The sequence below is a fragment of the Lupinus angustifolius genome, chromosome LG05, assembly GCF_001865875.1.
Source record: "Lupinus angustifolius cultivar Tanjil chromosome LG05, LupAngTanjil_v1.0, whole genome shotgun sequence".
Lineage (NCBI taxonomy): Eukaryota > Viridiplantae > Streptophyta > Magnoliopsida > Fabales > Fabaceae > Lupinus > Lupinus angustifolius.
In genome coordinates, this window is record NC_032013.1 from 22,140,354 (window position 1) to 22,160,192 (window position 19,839).

At 34.0% G+C, this 19,839-nt stretch overlaps 3 protein-coding genes across 5 annotated transcripts; all 3 read right to left on the reverse strand.

Annotated features, from left to right (window-relative positions):
* LOC109348129 lies at positions 1,059-8,504 on the reverse strand. Of its 3 annotated transcripts, none has more exons than XM_019588373.1 (7): positions 7,619-8,504; positions 6,764-7,585; positions 5,875-6,015; positions 3,999-5,739; positions 3,456-3,754; positions 2,238-3,097; positions 1,059-2,144 (listed from the first exon to the last, which is right to left on the reverse strand). In XM_019588373.1, exons 1-7 carry the CDS (start codon positions 8,117-8,119, stop codon positions 1,169-1,171), a joined length of 5,340 nt encoding a protein of 1,779 aa, XP_019443918.1. In that variant the 5' UTR covers positions 8,120-8,504; the 3' UTR covers positions 1,059-1,168. The 3 variants fall into 3 exon arrangements, with proteins under 3 accessions (XP_019443918.1, XP_019443917.1, XP_019443916.1); XM_019588372.1 differs by having other exon boundaries at positions 6,764-7,566; positions 7,600-8,504; XM_019588371.1 differs by having other exon boundaries at positions 6,764-8,504.
* LOC109348130 (E3 SUMO-protein ligase MMS21) lies at positions 11,762-15,122 on the reverse strand. Its single transcript, XM_019588374.1, has 7 exons — positions 14,883-15,122; positions 14,629-14,700; positions 14,198-14,308; positions 13,962-14,072; positions 12,864-13,003; positions 12,205-12,287; positions 11,762-12,118 (listed from the first exon to the last, which is right to left on the reverse strand). The coding sequence occupies exons 1-7, from the start codon at positions 14,976-14,978 to the stop codon at positions 11,985-11,987; spliced, it is 747 nt and encodes a 248-aa protein (XP_019443919.1). The 5' UTR covers positions 14,979-15,122; the 3' UTR covers positions 11,762-11,984.
* On the reverse strand, positions 17,991-19,763 carry LOC109348131 (EKC/KEOPS complex subunit Tprkb-like). The gene is made up of 6 exons (XM_019588376.1): positions 19,634-19,763; positions 19,011-19,077; positions 18,742-18,864; positions 18,573-18,656; positions 18,405-18,491; positions 17,991-18,314 (listed from the first exon to the last, which is right to left on the reverse strand). The coding sequence occupies exons 1-6, from the start codon at positions 19,699-19,701 to the stop codon at positions 18,228-18,230; spliced, it is 516 nt and encodes a 171-aa protein (XP_019443921.1). The 5' UTR covers positions 19,702-19,763; the 3' UTR covers positions 17,991-18,227.

Below are 19,839 nucleotides of genomic sequence, written 5' to 3' on the forward strand. Positions count from 1 at the left end.
TCAAATCACAGGTATACCGTTTAAGAGATAGATTCTTTCATCTAAATTAAATAAATATTAACCCTTAATTGTACTAGTAGCATTATAGAAACTTGTCCAACATACATATACAGACCATGTTCTAAATGTTGCAAAAATGGCTTAATAAAACACCTCCAAGTTACACATTGCTATGTGTCCATGGTTAGCCGCGGGTTCAAATTTGCTATCCCACTTGTTTATGTCATTTTACGTGTTAGGAGATATAATTGGTCAAAAAAATATTTTATAATTACAATCAGAAGTAATAATACATTGAGAGACACAAAACATAAGACAACATATGTGCTCCCGGTTAACCACATGACCCCATTCCTCCATCTCTACAAAATGGCCCATAAAATCACATTCTTTGTACCCAAAAAAAGGTCAAGTTCAATTACAACAACTGAACCATTTCCCAAAACTCATCACATTCCACATTGTCAAAAATCCCCCACGTGGAGGGCCTCCTATTGGCCACAGGAATACCCAATTCTCTTAAACATCTCCTTGTCATAGCCATGGACCACACACGTGACCAAATGGAGAATGCATTGACTGCAAAACTACAGGATATTTTGTTGAGAGAAAAATATATACACTGATAGTGTACGAGTTTTATATATTGTCATTGTATCAGTTTGTGTACAAGCTTAGCTATAGCGGTTGTACCGGCAAGGAATTTTCCAAAGGATAGTCCATCATACTCATAGCAATAGAAAAGCAAGTATGGAGGACATGTACTCCATATATCGAGTTAAATGATGAGTCGAGTTTCGTTGTATGGGATGTTCATTATAATGATACACAGCCCCTTCATAGTGCTCCTTAACACAACTTCACGGTTGTTACTAAATACTAATGCATGTTGTATTGCAACCATTAGTTCTATTATTTGTGTGAAGAACATAATGTAATCATAATAGTCCAATTTTGAGTACTACAAATTTGATTTGATCTAGTGGAATGGAATCTCAGTATATTAGCTTAATTTGATTTGATTTAGTGAGGAATATAATTGACTTTTTGATGATGCAACTTGTAAGCACTTGAAGAAACTGCATGAGAATTTCATGTCCAAAAAACATATTATAATCTCCAAAAAAAGCTATATACAACTGCTGCATCAGCAGGTAAAAATCATAGCTTAATCAAAAGGGTGATTCGTCATTTCTATTAACTCTCTTACAGAACAAAGGCACAAGTTCTCAAATTTACAGTGAAGGGGAACACCTTTATCTGGGTCCATAAGCATTAGTACACCATCTCTGAAAATAAATTTCAAATCAAGTTTCAGTGATTCATTCAGTAACTCATTTTTGCTTCCAGTTGCACCTTGACTTGTTGAATGAGAAACACATTCAACTGGTACAATATCCTTGCCTTGGTTTAATGGATAACATGTTCTTCCACACTTTTCTTGTCGTAAGGTTTTGTCAGATGAATCACTGAAATCTTCGGCTAGATAACATTTTCTAAGTGCTGAAATAAGATTCACAGATAATGATGCAACAGCGTCGTGTACATCTTCTACTGTCCAATGGCTATTATTCGACCGATACTCGCGAAGAAGTACTTTCTGTGTCAAATGATAGAGACTGGAGATACAGCCAGGGCAACATTGGTACACACAAATTAATCCGGATTCAGTATGATCGCTGCCCTCACTTGAAGAGGCATCATTTAATTTGACATCATCTGCGTTGGAGTTACCGAGCTCAACACCTTGTTCACAGACAGTTGCCGACTCAGATAGTCCAAATGATGACACATTCTCTTGATTTAAGGATGGATCAAGAGGCTGGTTGGAAGCAGCAGAACTGTTTATCTGCTTATCTGGAAGAGTATGGTTCTGTAGAGTTCCTTCAGAACTTGCATTCTGAACACCGTGATCAAGATCATCTAAATTACCATTTTTGACATTCAAGGAAACACAGCCAGTTGTTTCAGCCGGAATTTCCTTATCACTCCTCTCCAGTGTCTTCAAATCATCATTCCTAGGAACAACCAAATGGCAGTCCTCACCTTCAGCTTGGTGATCTTCACATGTGAGATGATTGTTTAAAGACCCAACAGTTGATGACATAACCTTTTCCGCAATCTCAGGGGAACCCGGCTCCAGACTAAAACAGATGAAATTACTGTTAGAGACCAAGTCTGGACAAATCGTATACAAATTACAAAGTAATCAATAGTAAAAGAAAAGAGTATAATACCTCAGCAATGCATATGCCCAGTTGTTGACCATATCTTCCAAATAAGCCACTTGCGATAAAATATGAAGATATTGATATCTGTCTTTCCCAGCTTGAATTTTTGCATTGATTTGTTCGATTAAGATCTCAAGAACCTTCCTTATGTTAAGAGAAACTTCCCTCACTGATTTATAAACACCTCTGTATGCCGATAAACCAACAGCAACCAAACCTCTGACTAAATTACCAGATCTTTCTTTGCTTTTAATGCCACCAGAGCTATACGGAACTGCCACCTCGTCTTGTGAATTATTAGGACGAACTATACAGGAATTGAAGGGCCAGCCCCTCCAAGGTCCACTCACATCAGCAAAAGGACCTTCTTTGAGTTTTGATGTGACCCAACAGAGTTCAGCAAAATGTGGGTTTAGAAGAATTTGATAGCCAAATGTGGATATTGCCAACAAAAGGGTTGATTTTCCCTTCAATGACCTACTGTTGGGTAGTGGTGGAGCTTTTGCAGATGACTCAGGAAGGTGGGTTTCACTCTTTTTTTCATTAGCTGACCCACTATCTTTTCTTTGACATACCTTATCTTTACAAATTCCAATTGAACCATAGGCTCTGCAGCTCTTATGAATACCTATATGAGCATGAGACTTCTTATGAATCAATTGAACCTGCTGCTCAACTAAATTTCTCAATAGCTCTGCTGCAGATAGATTGATTATCATGTCATGATTGAAATTCCCACCAACCTGTAGAGAGAATCGAGGAACTGTGTGCTCCAAAGGAATTGATTGGCTGCCATTAGATTGATAAGTCTGGAAGAATTTCTTTATTTTACATGGAAGCTCTGAATAGGGAACTTCTGAAGTAGCCTGTAGGAAATGAAAAACAAAATATAAGGATCCACAACTGTATAAAATATTAGAAACATCTAGTTAGTAGTTAATTCATCACAATGAGTCATCCATAATTGTGAAGACCAAGGATAATAAAATTTTGACCGGGGAGATATATTTTGCCTGGCAATGTTAATTTATAAACAACTGTATCAAAATATTAATAGCTACAAGCATTTTAGTCCATATCAATAAGTCACTGTACTCTTATGATTTAAGAAATAACCAAGTATACAAAAAAATAAAGTCAACATTTAGTTTAAAAACAAGGAGCAAAAGTCTACGGCCCAATTGTGTAAGGCTTTTATTTATGCAAAGGATAAAGCATCCGTACCAGAATCATCAAGGATGTGGATACACCAATGGACTCCACCTGCTCAATAAATGACATCCAGGCACGTGAAGCCTTTTTGTTGGTTTGGCTTTTAGTCATCTCTGCTGAGTTTATCTCAGTATTTAACTTATTTTCTTTCTCAACTTGGTTTGATGTGAAACGAGACTTTTCCATCCCAGGTAATAGATGATTTGTTGAGCAGGAATATGTCTTCTCAGCATTTTGGAAATGTTTCTCCACAGCCCACAAGTCAATTCTCGGCATGAATACTATGCTTGATTGCAAGCTAGCACATCTCACTGCCACACAGAAACATAACTGTGTCAGATAAAGTTGCTACGATTATAATAAAGTTGAGCATCAGCATTTTCATATAGAGCAACAAATTCAATTCATCTCTCATATAGAGCATCAGCATTTTCATATAGAGCAACAAATTCAATTACCGATAGCTTACCAGATCTCCAGAGATTTTATATTACCATACATACGAAAAAATAATAACCAACATTACAAAGCTGAAAACAAGGAAAAGAAACATACTTAGTATTTGTGCAATCCCTTGCATTACATCTCCACGGCCTTCTTGTGAAATAGTTGCCATATCAATCTTCTGTATTTCAAGATTCCCAACAAAGCAGTAAAGAAGGCAAGAAGCAAGATGTCTCTGGCCAGATCGGGTATTTCCAGAAATCAATATACGAAATCCCAATTTGTTAGTCAATGCAATTGACATGTTTGGCAATAAACCATTACGCATGCAAACATTGTTCTTCATGGAGGGTTCAAAGTTCACCTCGCCATCATCAGTATCATCTAGAGTATCAGGAGAACCATTAACAGATAAAATGCCAGCACACGCAAGCTTCCTCTTTGCCTCCAAAGCAATATGTGTTTCTTGAAGAAAATCATCAACATACAACCACCAGCGGTCAATACTCATTTTCTTTTTTTCTAGAGCAGATATCATAACTGTCTTAATCATTTTTACAGCTTTAGATATAGAAGGTGGCAACCATACACGTTCATCAAGATAAAGTGATACAAGAAGAGTGCACAACGGCCGCAATAAACAAGGAATAAGGTGGGTGGGAAGAGGGGAGCACACTACATCATTAGCAGCATTTCCGGCTTCTCTCCTGGAGCATGGTAGAGGGGAACGCAAAAAAGCCTCTAACCAGTCTCTCTCCTCAACTGCAAAGGATGGAAGAGGAAGGTGTTTACAACCAGAATGTTTTTCTTCAGCTGCAGACAGCACTTCTTGCAAAGGGAAATTCCTTTTCAAAGCATTGATGGCTGCTTGAGTACAAAGAGCCTGGAGATCTGCACCAGCATAACCAAGAGTTTTTCTTGCAATCCACTCATGCAACGATCCACTAATTGGTTTTGGCCACCTCTGGGTGTGAACTGAGAGAATGGAAGCTCTGTCCTCAACTGATGGCAATGGAAAATAAATTTCCCTATCAAACCTTCCAGGGCGCCTAAGTGCTGGGTCAACAGCATCAGGACGGTTTGTTGCCCCTATAACAATAACTGAACCCCTAGATTTCAAACCATCCATAAGAGCAAGCAATGTTGACACAACAGAACTATGTGTCTGATCTTGATGCCTAGTACGGCATGGTGCCAGTCCATCAATCTCATCAAAGAATATTATAGAAGGTTGACATTTCTCAGCAACCTGAAATAACAGTCTTAGTTGGCGCTCAGCATCTCCCACATATTTCCCCAAGCAATCTGCACCTTTACGAGCAAAATATGCAATCCGTTTATCGCCACGAGCACATGCACCTATCAATGCTCGAACCACTAAGGTTTTCCCTGTTCCAGGATACCCATGCAAAAGAACACCTCTTGGGGGTGTAAGCCCTAAATTATCAAAGAGTTCGGGATATAGTAGAGGCATAATAACAACTTCTTTCAAACACCGGATGACGTCTTTAAGCCCAGCAACAGCTTCCCATCCCTGAAATGGTTTTTCAGGGGCAGAGTCGGAGCCTCCGATGTAAACTGGAGCTATTCTCAATAAATCGCGGTGAAGCCTCTTGCTCTCACGTTTCAAAAACTCTTCATCATCGCCACAATTTTCCAACCATCTCTCTTCTTCGCCAATATCCTTTCTCAGAGCATCATTTGAGCGCTTTTTCATCTCTAACTTCATTTTCCTACCCCTCATGTGAGCTAAATATTTAGTGCCATGAGGTTGGAAAAAATGACGATGGTCTGTGCAGGCAATAAGAAATTTACGATGATCAAAGATGCAACCATTTGCTCTTGCACAAGACTGCAAAACACACATAGAATGTTAATTATGATTAAGATTGCTATATAAGAACGCTTCCTTTGTGTGCAAAATCAAAATAAAGGAAGTTCAGAATATTTATGAATGTAAATCTTAAAGAAAGAGCTCGTGGCCAACCAAGTGATAAGTTTTTGGACAACGATCGACACGACAACCAATGGTTGCCCCTCGCCTCCCACAACGAGTGCACTTCAATGCTCTTCCTCTGCAAAGTGCAGCTCTCACATTTTTTAAGCATCCCAAGCCAGCAAAATAAACCTGCAAAAGTTTTTCAGAATGGATATTTACTTTAACATAAAAGTTGACTAAGCTACAAATAGGCACATTATTTAAGTAATGTGCTAAGTTACCAAATGACTTTGCTGATATAAAATATGAAAAGAATGGGAAGAAAAGCGTCTTTGTCATGTGTTGGAAAATGTGTACAATATTATAGTCAATAATAATTTACAAGTATACTATAGCTATATTCCATAAAAAAGATACATATAACATTTATATTATCAGCCCAAAAAAGAGTGTATATGTTCAGTTGGGGCAGATGGCAAAATTGATATGATACATAAGGAATTCAAGAGAAGAAGTCTTACAAAGTTTAAAGATGTGAGTTTAACTTGTATCAAGTGTTTATTTCCCCAACATAGGCCAAGTATTGTAATTTGTAAGAAAACACTTGCCTTATATCCTTTATGTAAATTATATTCTCAAAGAGAAAAGAAAATCTACTATTCCATAAGAAGGAGAACTTAAGATACCATTTGAGATCAGAGCAAGTGCTACATCATTAGCAATTACCAAAGTAAGTCTCTTACTACCAGACAGACATGGAATTTATTTAGGTCTTAAAATGCCACTATGATTAGCAATATGTTATTATAAAACAGGTAGCAATTTAGCATGATATAGTTCTCACGAGTTTTAATCTTAAATTTAAGGTCAAGCTCACATATGCATAGTTCCTGCTGCAAACCAAAATTCACAAAATACTGTATATCACATCACACACCTCTGGACTCCATACAGCACATAGCTGATGCACCCATATTCTAGCAATACCATCACGATCATTAGTAGGACCCAAGAGACGGCCAAGCCAACCAGGTTCATCACCGAAACCGTCCCAGACATCATAATTAGGCTCCTCTGAAGCAGAAGACCCACTATATGCCTCATTCTCACTCTCACCATTATCATAAGCTAACCTTTTTGGAGGCTTGCCATCAGTCCCTCCACCACACAAACCACATCGTCTACCCTCTTTGATACGTCGGAGGCCAGCCTTATCAATTGAAGCCTGTTTCAACTCATCCGTCCTCACAGTACATACATCTTTCAAGTTATTTTCATCAATGTTAGCCTCCTCGTGAACAGTTCCTTCATTTCTTACTTGTTTTGTCGAAATTCCAGCAATTTCAGCTGCATCACTGGCATTTTGCCCTTCCTTTTCACTCCCTAACTGATCATCCAATTTATCTAGACATTCCACCGTAGATGGTTCGATGCTGCCGCCATACTCCTCGCTTTGCAAATTGCTTGACATGTTTGTCGCATTCTCTATCGTCAGAGGGGCACTTTCATCCAATATGTCTTTCCCTCCGGACAACTCATTTTCCGGAATTGAAGCAGTCTCCTCATCATTATCTTTTTCCAATACAAACTCCGCTTCTTCACTCTTACTCTCATCTAAACTGCCATGAGAATCATTCTTCGCGGCCTTGATCCTTCCTGGTCTCTTAGACTTAACTATCTTCGGCATGGAACCTTCCAATTTCTCTATGCCATCTACCTCTACATCCTCCAACTCCTCTTCGGTATCTATCTCTACAACCTCCAACTCTTCGTTGTTATCTATCTCTACAACCTCCAACTCCTCATCATCCGCACTTCCAACCGCATCATCAAAAAGCTTCCTTTTCCCACGGCGAGATTTTCTCTCCCCCTTCAACTCAAAACCATCATTCCTAACCCTAGATTCCTTCTTCTCCTTCACTTCAACACCTACATTCCTAACCCGTGATCTCAACCTTGAACCCCATGTCCCTGGACTCTCCTTGACACCGCTAGGACTCCCATTTTCCCTCTCTAAACTCTTAGCAACCTCCACACACCCCTTTATTCCATTATCCCCTAATCTCCGGCGTTTCTTCGGTGGAGGAGGAGAGGCATCTAGCAATTCCGGGGCACGCCGAACACGGGAACTGCGGCGAATCCCTGCATCATGCCTCAAAACAACATCATCATTGAACTCACCATGGCTCCGATTGTGCTCATCCTCATATATTGCATCCAACCTCTTGTGCTTCTTTCGAAGCCGTGATGAACGAACAATGTTGCTCTCCTCCAATGACGAACTGGATCGCATGACAACAAAGCCAAACGATCAAAAAATTACAAAACTCAAAAATACCAACAACAATAAAAAAATGAATCTTTTCTCTCTCTATCAAAATCTATCAAATATTCATTCGATGATCGTCTTCTTCATCCAATTGGGTGTCTGAATACGCTAAGATTCAGACGAGAAGTGCAACGCTTGCCATAGTTGAAGCAGGACTCAATAAACCAAGGTGGAATTTTTTATGGAAAATGAAACCCTAGAAATCGAATTGAAAACCCATTTAACCGATAGTGATGATTTGAATGAAGAATCTTAATCTGGGTTTCTAGATTTTGGGATTCTTATGCATTCTTCTTCGCTCATGAGTGGTTTTTTTCTTCTCTGAAAATTTTATCTGTTGCAGTTACAGAAAGACTATGGCGTTTGAGAGTGAAATATTGAAAGGGTTTTGCTTTAATAATTTCTATTCTAATCATACGCGTGAGTAAGTAGCGTGGGGTACACGTGAGAGTTCGTGGGGATTTTAAAGAAATATAATCGTTTGATTTCTTTGATTATATGAGTGTGAGTCACGCGTTGTAAGAAGAAAGTGGGAAAGTATTTTCAATGGTTTATTTTTTGTTATATTAGTTTCCAACACATTGTTGCCCGCCAAATATGCATAATTGCATGAGAAGCCAATATAAAGCAAATAAATTGGGAGGGTATTGGATAATGCACATGCTTTTAAAAGGGCAACGGCTCTTTATAAATTCAAATATCTGTGTATTCATGTAGATCATGCTTTGAGGGGATAGTTAAAGTTAAGGATTTAGGCTATGTTTGGTTAAGGAATGAAAGTGGAAGGAAATAAAATGAAAGAAAAGAAAAGTAGTAAAAAATGAGATGATAATATTATTGTTTGATATGATTGAAAATGAAAGAAAAGTGAGAGGAAAGAAAATGCATATTTAAATATAATATATTTAAAATGACATAAGTGTCCTCATTATATAACTAAATTACATAACTAAATATTTATTTAAAATGACAATACATAATTATAAAATATGTCTAATTTTTAAATACTATTTTTTAATATTGCAAATTACATAACTAAATAATTTATTTTTAATAATATTGATTAATATTTTTAAGTTACTAAGTTTAATATAATAATTAATGTTTATAAAATTCAATAAAAATCATTAACATCTTATATCTTCTTCTCATCAATGTATCTAAGTAAAGTATAATTAATTTTTTACATTCACTTTTATATTTTTAACAATCTCACTTCTATATATTTTGCATTTTGTTTTTCTAATTTATTTATTATTTGTGTTAGTAATTATGTTTATTTTTTTCTTTTCATTCCGGATAATACACAATTATTATTTATTTTTGAGTTTAGAAGCAACAAAAATAAAATTAAGTTAACGAATTTCACATCAAAATGAATATAAACAAAGAATTTTTCTAAATTGTATATATTTTCACATAGATTGTGGTTCTTTATATTCATTCATGGTGAAGGACAAATTTAGAATTTTTGATGTTTTTCTCTCCTTTCTTAATTTTCTTCACAAAATAGGGAGGAAAACTTTTTGTGTGGGACCCATGCATATTTTTCCTTCCCCTCATTTTTAGTGTTGAACCAAATGGTGGAAAATAATATTTTCCACCACTTTTCCTTCCTCCTCTTTTCTTTCCTCTTTTTTCCATAGAACCAAACATAGTGTTAATATGTATACATCAAAGTGTAAGTATTTTTTATACTGTTAGCAAATCCTCATTGTTCATATGTTAACTAATATTGACTTTTAAACAACAAAAATATTACAAATCAATGGTGAATGATGAGCTGATAGTGTAAAAAAATTTACACTGTCAATACACAGATTTTAAATTTTAAAGTTAATATATATATTAAATTCTTGTTTTAATTTTCTAACCAATAAAAAAGAATAAGTATATGGAAATGCACAAATTTTGGGACATTAAGAATATTTCCTTTTTTGTACTACCAAATGTATTCTCTTACTCTTTTGGGGAAATAACTAATATTCAACAAGTATTATTACCAGAAATTAAATTATTGACATTTTAATTATCATGAAGATCTAACGATACTTTACAACATTAGATCAACACATTTTTGTAATGTGGTTCCCTTGTGTGTCTAGGGAGGTTTTCTCTGTTTTTTCTTTCTTTTAATCTGAATTTATTTTGTTGTTGTAGGAAATCTTAATTTAACTTTGTCTCTAGCTTAGTGAGTGATTGTAAACAAATACAAGGTTGTAAACAACTTGATGTAGTATAAGAGGTTCTAATTTTCTTGGTAGACACAATAATATGACATCATAATCTTATTATCTAGTATTAATTTACATTGATTTTATCAACTTGTAAATATTATACAATACCATTATAACTCTAATTACAAATTTAAAACACTATTCAAAAGTAAATCATGGATACTTTATCTCCAACCATTAAGGTTAAATATGTTTAGAATAATGACGTGAAATAAAAAACTATTTTTTTTAATCGTTGTCGTCCCCACATATATTTGAAGCTAGTAAAATGTGTTAGAAATTTGTGATGATCAATATAAGTCTGTACACCTATATATTCAGTTGCATTCACCATTTTTTTATATTACCAAATGTATTTATTACCTTTTTAGATAAGGAATTAATCCATTTTAAGATTCATGAATGTTTCTCTCTTAACAAGTGTTAAACATTCAATCTTAGAGATTCAGTATAGCTACATCTATCATTTGACATTTGGTAAATGTTTGATATCTATATAAGTAATTATCAATTATTGTAATGTGATGTAACTTTATAAGAAAAATGACATTAGCTTTTCCATATTTTTTATTTAATTATTTTGACCACACATCTTTGTTTTTAGTAATTATATATTAACTTCTATTCAGGTTTACGAATTATGATATCATTAGACATACCCTTTTAAATAACGATATTGAAATTATACTAACTTTACCAAAAAAAGAAGCAAACAACCATAACCTTTGAAATAAAAAGGGTACAAAATCTAATAAGGTTAATGCAACTACTCCAAACTTACAATAGAGCCCACATACATTTGAATTTTCTTGTTAAGTTGCTAAGAAGCAATGAAGCATGACCATAGAGCACAGTGGTGGAAAAAATGATTCTAATAAAAGTTGTGGGAAAACACAAACAATTATAGATTGTAATTCATACACATGATATATACAATACAGTTTTGTATAAAGTGATTACATACAAAAGTAACATAAAAAAACATTTAAAGAACTCAATATGCATAAATGGTGTTAACATAATAAAAGTTCAATTTGATCACCAAAAAAGTTTTCAATTTTACTTCATCACCTAATCATATATTATAACATTGTTAAAATACAACATAATTTTTCATATAGTAATCATTATTATCACATTGTGCAAGGATAATATGTGGAATCAATGGTTGCACAGGAACATTGTTGTAACTTGTACTCAAACATGCATTGAAATTTTGCTCAGATTGAAGAACTTGCAAAAATAAAACTCCACGTTGTTCATGTGTGCACTAGTTTGTATTATCTTTTACCCAGATAGCTGTTATTAAATAATCTGTAATTCCATATAATTCCATTTGCAACTTACCCTTTTATAATTCTTAAATATGAAGTATAATAGAACACAAAAGATAACAAAGCATGCAACATTAGGCTATAAGATTAAACCATCATAAGAACTTCACTACTGCATGCAAAGGTTACAACTTTGCAAGTTGTGAACACTTTCAACACTTCACTTCTGGTGAATGGTGATGAAATCTACAAGTACATCCTTTTGATGTTCAAAACTAACAGAATTTACAGCCGAAATCCTATCTGCAGTTGATTTTATCAATCATCTTCATCAAGCATGGTAAAGTCTTCTACTATATTAGTTTCTTTAGTCATTTTCCGCAATTCATCGATCTCAATCAGTAACAGAGGATCATTCACCACCTTATCCGCCACCAATATCTTTGGGCAACCTGACATACAAAAGTTCGGTTAAAAGACAACATAAGGATGGCATCGGAATGTGAAGGTGATCAGTTAGCAGATGTCGATGATCTACCTGACACAGGGCATTGAGACCTCTGCTTTGACCTTAAATATGTCATTACTACTTTCTTTTCATAAATGTGCTTACATTCCATACTGCATCAATGAAAGAGAAACATGAGTAACACACAATATATCAGTACCTGAATCCATTCAGAAGCTCTTCCACAGAACATGCATTTTAGTCCAAACAAAATAAGCTCCATTGATATTTTATCCCATATTAGTACAAAAACAAGTTAGACACCATTGTTATTAACAAATAGTCCCTGGTGAGAGTTATAATGGCAATAAGTTCCATCTCCAAGGGATGCTTCCAAAAGAAACACCTCAAGGACCATAAAAAAGAAGTTATATGTTTGTTTTGACATGTCTACTGGATGATATCTTAGTGTACAAATGACTCGAAATTTATCTCATAACAAATCTTCATTGATTCCATACAAGGATGCAGATCTGAAACCTTTGTGGAGACACCCTAGCAAGTAAATAACTACACAAGCATAAAATACAAGCATGTATTTCAATAAATAAATGTTGTGTAGCACAGTAATTTAATAAACATTAAGAATAATTAACAAAACACAACATAAAGATGCAACTCTTACTAGTAATAGATAATAAACATTGCTAATAGAAACAGCAATATGTTGAACTTGATTCATATGGTACCTGCGGACTGGATCTTCTAGCTCGGTAACAGGCTTTCCGGTCAGGGGACAAGTCATATTCAAAATACTAGATTGGGTGCTGGTCATTACAATGTCCTCCTGTTCTTCACCTGGCATTGGCTGTCCCTCGTGATGAACTTTCTAAAGACAAGATAAACAGAAAACATGTCAGAGAATTCACTTATGACCTAACAGCAATATTGCTGATGAACAATGTCGGCACACAGCAGTAAGTTATTACTGCATATTTTCTTTTAAACAGGATCATGGAAACAGAATACACAAAGTGAAATAAATAATAGAATGTGCAAAGTGCAGACTGAAGTTTAGTGTGTTTGGATTTACTTATTTAATGAATTATTGTTTAAAACAGCTTACAAACAAAGGAATCCTGAGAGAAGTTTCAAAAGATGTAATTATTTCTCTTAAAATAACCTAATCCAAACATGTTTTCAATTCATCTCTTTCCCTACTTCCTCTCAGCATAGGTCCACGTGAATCGGGGTGAATGATAGAGACAAAGTATCAAGGAGATAATTCAATCCTAAAATGGTTGATACTGAATATTTTTGCAAATAAATAGATTCTGCAAATTGAATTCATGTAAACATTAATATGATGAAGCTTATCCAATGGTGGGAATTCATCCTTCTATTGACCAGGATCCTAGTCGTGTAAGAAAAGGATGAAAACTCAAGTTGCAAGAAAAATGTTCTTACCACTACCAAAAAGCAGCGGTCACATCTCTACCTTTTCCAGATTTTAAAATCATTGCCAGCAGCAAAGAGAACACTGATGAGTGGTAGGTTTCCAAATATTTCAACTCAAATACCAAATTACTAATTTTATGAACAAGATATTTGAAAAGAAATGACAGTACACTATTTCTAAACTAAGACAATAGGGAAGTCCACTGAGCACTGACCAAAAGACAACAACAACAACAACAAAAACAACCAAAGCCTTTTTCCAGTAGGTGGCATTGGCCACTGACCAAAATAAAGATAATAAACATGAATGGTAAATATTTTCATCTACATAGTAACACACATACACATGAAATATTCTTTCAAATACTTAGGGGTGGCAAGAAACATACCCATACAGCTTCCTTAAATTGGCGTACAAAAGGGTGTTTTTTAGGATCTGTAGTTGGATTATCCTTAAACTGTGAAACTTCGTCCTCGAAAACCTTATGAAAATCAGTCAACTGCATTCAATAAGCGACAAGTTAGATTTTGGTCAAAAGGGTGTGAAGGTTAGATGATAACAGATAACCATAATAGTCTATTAAGAAAAACAAAAGCTGTTAATATGCAATCCACATTCTATAACCTCTTCTCCGGGCTGGTATCTATTTGCAAAAGCTTGAACTGCAGAGGAAAAATGCACACTGAGTCCAGATAAGCTCGCTAACTCAATAACCGCATCTTCTAACTCCTTAACCTGAAAAGTTTTCACATTTCACTCATCATACATCAATATATCAAGGTTCTAAATTGTGTACCACATTACACCGAAATATTATGGTAACAACTGCATCACCCTGCAATTGTGGTATGGTTCCAGCTTTAAGAAAAATACCGCATTGCAACTGCAACTGACCGCAATAGATTCAAAAACAAATCCACACAAAAAAAATTCATTCCACAGCAACAGCAATCGATGTGGCCACAACCAAAACCGTTACCACAATTTGAAAATTATATGATTTCATGTCAAGTAATCAAATATCGAACACAGAAAAATTAACTGTATTGAAATACCTTGTCAGAGAGGCCATCTTTCTCCAATTCAACCGCAATATCCTTCATAAAACTCATAGTCTTTCGAATATCCTAAAGGCAAAAGCAAAAAATGCAACCCAATCAGTTATAAATAGAAAAATGCTTAATTTTTACTTGCAACCCAGAAAAAAAAGTTCCTTTTTTGAATGAAGAAACAAGTCCAGTGAATTAAAGGATAGAATAGAAAAGAAAGATAAAAACGCATTGAAGGAAAAAAGGGGTTTAATAGGTACAGTGATGAGAGGCTGATAATCGGAACTGAAAGAGGAAGCTAAGTTTTTTATTCTTCCAGCAGCAGCACCGCCACCACCACGTGAAGTTGAAGCCATGGATGAGAATTCAGAACCCTCTCATTGCTCCTTTGAAGACTGTGAAATAATGGAATTTTGGAGGGAAACAAGGGTTAGGGATGAAAATTCAACAAATTCCTGCTTTTCGAAACGCCTCGTTTTGTATTTTTATTTTTTGAGAGAATTAGGAAAGAAAGAAAAAGGAAGGAGAGACTTGAAGAAGAAACACAATTTTTTTCTCATTTGATAGTAAAGAGTATCAACCATAAAAGAAAATAAAAATGGTGGGATCCATCAACTTTTATACTTTTGGTTCATCGAGGAAAATGAAAGGAAAGAAAAAAGAATGAAAGAAAGTTGCAAGAATGAAAAGAAATTGAAAGTAAGGTGAAAAATTAGTTGTTTGGTTTAAAAGAAAAAATGAAAGAAAATTATAACTTTTCTCTCCTGTTGTTTGGTTGTGTAGAAGGTGAAAGGAAGGAAAAATATATGTAAAATTATATAAACATTCCAAATAAGAAAGTCATACTTACAACATTGTTGTTTTGGCTACTGTATTTTTAACATAAACTATCACAATTATTCATTTTTTTGTACACTTTCAATTATTTTAACTTGTGATAAATTATTATATCATATATTCTATTCAAGGAAGACCAATTGATCTATTAGAAACATTTGTGATGAACTTTGAGTACGTATTTTGAAAATCATGCAATAGATAAGAAATATTAAACACACTTAACATAATATCAATGAACATAAATTGTCATTTGAAATGTTATACATAAGTATATCATATTCATAAACAAAAAATAATTTGTCAATTTTATGAGAAAGAAGGAGAAAATGAGTGAGAAGAAGAGAAAGATAAATTTGAGGATAAAAATGAAGGGCATTATAGTCATTTGCATAAAATTCATTCTTTTCCTCCTCTTTTTCACTCACATTTGGGGTGGAAATTTTTTAGCATAGGCCTCACTTCTTTTTTCTCTCCTCCACTTTTCCCTTGTCAACTAAATAAGTGAAAAGTGATTTTTTCTTCCACTCATTGAAACCAAACCAAACATAGCCTTAGTTTCTTCTCTCATGTGAGAAGAAATGGTAAAGGAGGAGGGTTTTTGTGTTCACAATAATGCTCTTAGCTTTATCCAATCCTAATTAGTATTTATAAAGGTAAAATTAATTTTTTTTGTAAAAACACATTTTCTCTCGGTTCTATTTTTTTCATATTTCTTTCTTATCAAACAACTTTTGCAATTAACTCATTTTATCATTTCTTTCTTTAAACACATCTTCTTTCTTTTTATCTTCTCTTATCATATTTTCTTCCCTAAACCAAATAAAGCTAATCTATACTAAAGTGGAGAAAGAGTTTGAAGTTTGAACACACTTCCAACTTAAAGAGCCCAAAAAATATTTTTCACCACTTGTGTCACTTTTTATTGGTTAAAAGTTACTTAATTATTAGATATTTAATTTATATTTTTTTCAACCAATCGTAGCAGAATATATGGAGATATTATATTTTTTAGGACAACAAATATCTTCATATCATATAAGTTAATATGTAATTTATGATACATTTAGAAACGCTTCCTTTTGTATTTTTATTTTTGAAGGTTCCTTAAATTTCCTTACATTTTCTATTGTGATGTAAAGTATATGTGGAGGAGGAAAGAAAAAACTATAAACAATATTTTCTTGTACAATGAGGATATCATCTCACTATGTGAGTAATATGAGTAAGGAACAAATATTTTTTTGAGTGTGTAATTATGCTCCCAACAAGTTCCTAATTGTTAGTGAAAATATTCCTATTTTTTTCTTATTATCCCTTAAACTCTAATTGCTAGTTAAAATGTTTCATGCATAAAGATAATGTTTAATTAATAGCAACCAAAAATTTAAATCAATAACTTGTTTTAACATCGACTCATTGATTATTACTATTATTTTAATTTATTTCATAAAGTTTAAGAAGAAAATAGTTCATGATAACCAATTGCAAAAGGCAAAAAATTCAAAGAAATTTTATACATTTTCCGTCTTTCATTTCATTAATTCAATTGTATTATGAGATAGTCTAAGGTTTGCATTGAGGCATGGGTACTTTTTTTTACACTAAGAATGGTTCATTCACACTATAGGCAAAGAACTAATCTCTTTCAGGATTTATGATTGTCTTTCCCATTAAACATTGCCTAGAAATAGAATTTTGACATTTTGATCATCATAAGAATCTAACAAAGCTTTAAACCATTAGACTAACATCATGTTAGTACACACTAATATTGTAATGCTTCTCCTCATTCATGTTCATCTCTACTAGTAGGAATTCATGAGAATAATAAATTTTCATGACTTTCAAGTTCTTATTGAATCATGTTAAAATTAAATTACTTAAGTAAGAATAAGCCCAATAAAATTTCAAATTCCTTTATGAAAACAGAATTGAATATATAAACGTATAAATATATACTATGCTTTACAACTATACATTTGCCTTTTAGTTACGATTTTTGTTGCATATAATTGATTTAATTTTTTATCCCCTTCATTTAAAATTATTATCTCTATTTGATTACGAGCATTGTTATATCCTCCTACTAATCCTCCTACCCACAAAAAAATGACACATGTCACTTGTAATCAATCATTAATAATTAAAGTATCTTATTGTGACACATGCCATCTTCTTGTGGGTAGAATGATTAATAGGAGGATATATTATTTTCCTTTGATTACAGTAGAACAATTTACCTTATTACTTTATTCATTTCAATTGTCACATATCATAATTTTAATCACTCGAGAAGATTATTAAAGAAACATTATTCTCTCCATTAAATAACACTATAATTCGCATTTCTAATGCAACCACATGTTAATTTTCTTAGCCCATCACATTTTATATTTTAACCAAGCCGAACCACAACTAATTTTTATGTTATGACTTTTCTTGGGCAAATAAGTGATTGAAACCACATCACTAAACACCCTTACATAAGAGTTCATGATCTTAGTTCATTATAGTCACTGCAAGGTAGATATCTGCATAACATTGATATGCTTCTCTTTGTGCTTACATTGAATTGTTTATGGCAGTGTCATAGGTAATCTTGGTCATAATAGGAACTACATTACTTGGAGAATATGTGAAAGATAGAGTACCTACAATAGGAGCTAAAAAAGCATTCTTTCAAATTTTCATAACATATCGTGCCATAGATTATGAAGAGATCATAAAAATGGGTGTAACATACAAGCATATCACAATGATTCTTCTCACAAGGCATCACGAGCAGCTATTCGGCAAGTTATTGCATCAGAAAGTGATGACACTCCAAGTTCAGGTGCAGATATCTTGTAATGCTGAAACATAAATTATGGAACAAGTTAGTTTGCACAAGAAAGAAGAAGACACAAAAGTGTTATTTTATGTGTATCAATGTCCTTGCAAACCTTTTGAATTTGGGAACGGTTTGCTCTTCCTTCCAGCTCCTCCAGGTCGATCTCTTTGCCATTAATGAGCTTCTCGATGCCTTGAATCTGGTAGAGAGACGTGCATCACAGTTATGTTAGCAAAAAGAAAAATGAGTGCCACATTGTAGAAATTGAAATTATCCTCACCGCATCAGGATTAGCGTCGAATCGAGCAGCAAGGATATAGGTTGTGCTGTCTGAGATTCCGCATCTTTTCAATGATTCAGTAATCTAGCCAAAATCAAGCCAAAGTTAGACACTATAATCGGAACAATGAGCCATAATGGGTGAAAATTAAATAGCAATGCACAATTACATGTTTTGACCCTGAATAATTGTAAACAAGTTCCGAATGAGGAGTGCGTGTGGTCAAAGAGTCCCGTGACTTGGCTACAAGCGTCTTGTGTGCAGCTGCTAGAACAGGGAAAATATCTGGAACCTTGAACAGTTGATAATCATGGTAACATTAGAAAGATGCAAAAGTGAGGTTAGCAGTTATTGTTGATAGTTTAAGCACAAGCACATGCATATCATATAGTAAATAGTGTTGGACATGACTTAGAGCATAAATATAAGAAATTATACAAGTGAAGCATTGAGAAATGCAACTTCTGGCTCCAACGTCCCAGCTTGCATACTTTCCAAGAGTTCCCTGTGAGAGAACAAGAATTACATTATATAGTTCAGAAAGAGCAAGTTCCTAATCTTTTCAATCAATTACAAACAAATAGCTAAAAAATTACAATATATCCTTCGTATTTGCTTTTAAAGAGGTTGGCGTATGAGCATAAATACCAAACGTTTTGCACTGACATAGGATGAAATGGCACCAAATATTGGTACTTCTTATTGCAATGGAAAAAAAGCTACTTAAGATCTAACTACTCTGAATGTAAATTTGACATGAAGTGATCCATTGTCTATCAATGTTTGATGGTTACCCACAAAATATCATGCATCATGATAACCATTTACTCTAGGTACATAAATGGAAAGTCGTGCAATCATCAAAGTCAACCCCGCATGCATTATTAAAACATAACTCAATAATTTGAACAAATAATAAGGGGCAAGCAAGTTGATCATAATAATTAATAACTTGCATTCACTAACAGGTAACATTCTCATAACAAGGTGCTCATTTTTTAGAACATTTAATTCCCACTATTATTTTTGTAGAATAAGGAGAGAGAGAGAGAGAGACTAACTTTGAATTTGTGACATCAGTATAGAGTGCAACAGAAAGACTGGTTCCATTTATATTGAACAACTTCATAGCTTCTACCTTGAATCTGTAAAGAAAACCAAAGCTATTATGATGTGCTCGAAATCACATTAGGGAGAGTAACAAACAAGAAAACAACCTACCGTTTTCTTTTTATTCTTCTCTACTTTTCTTATCAAAAGAAAATTA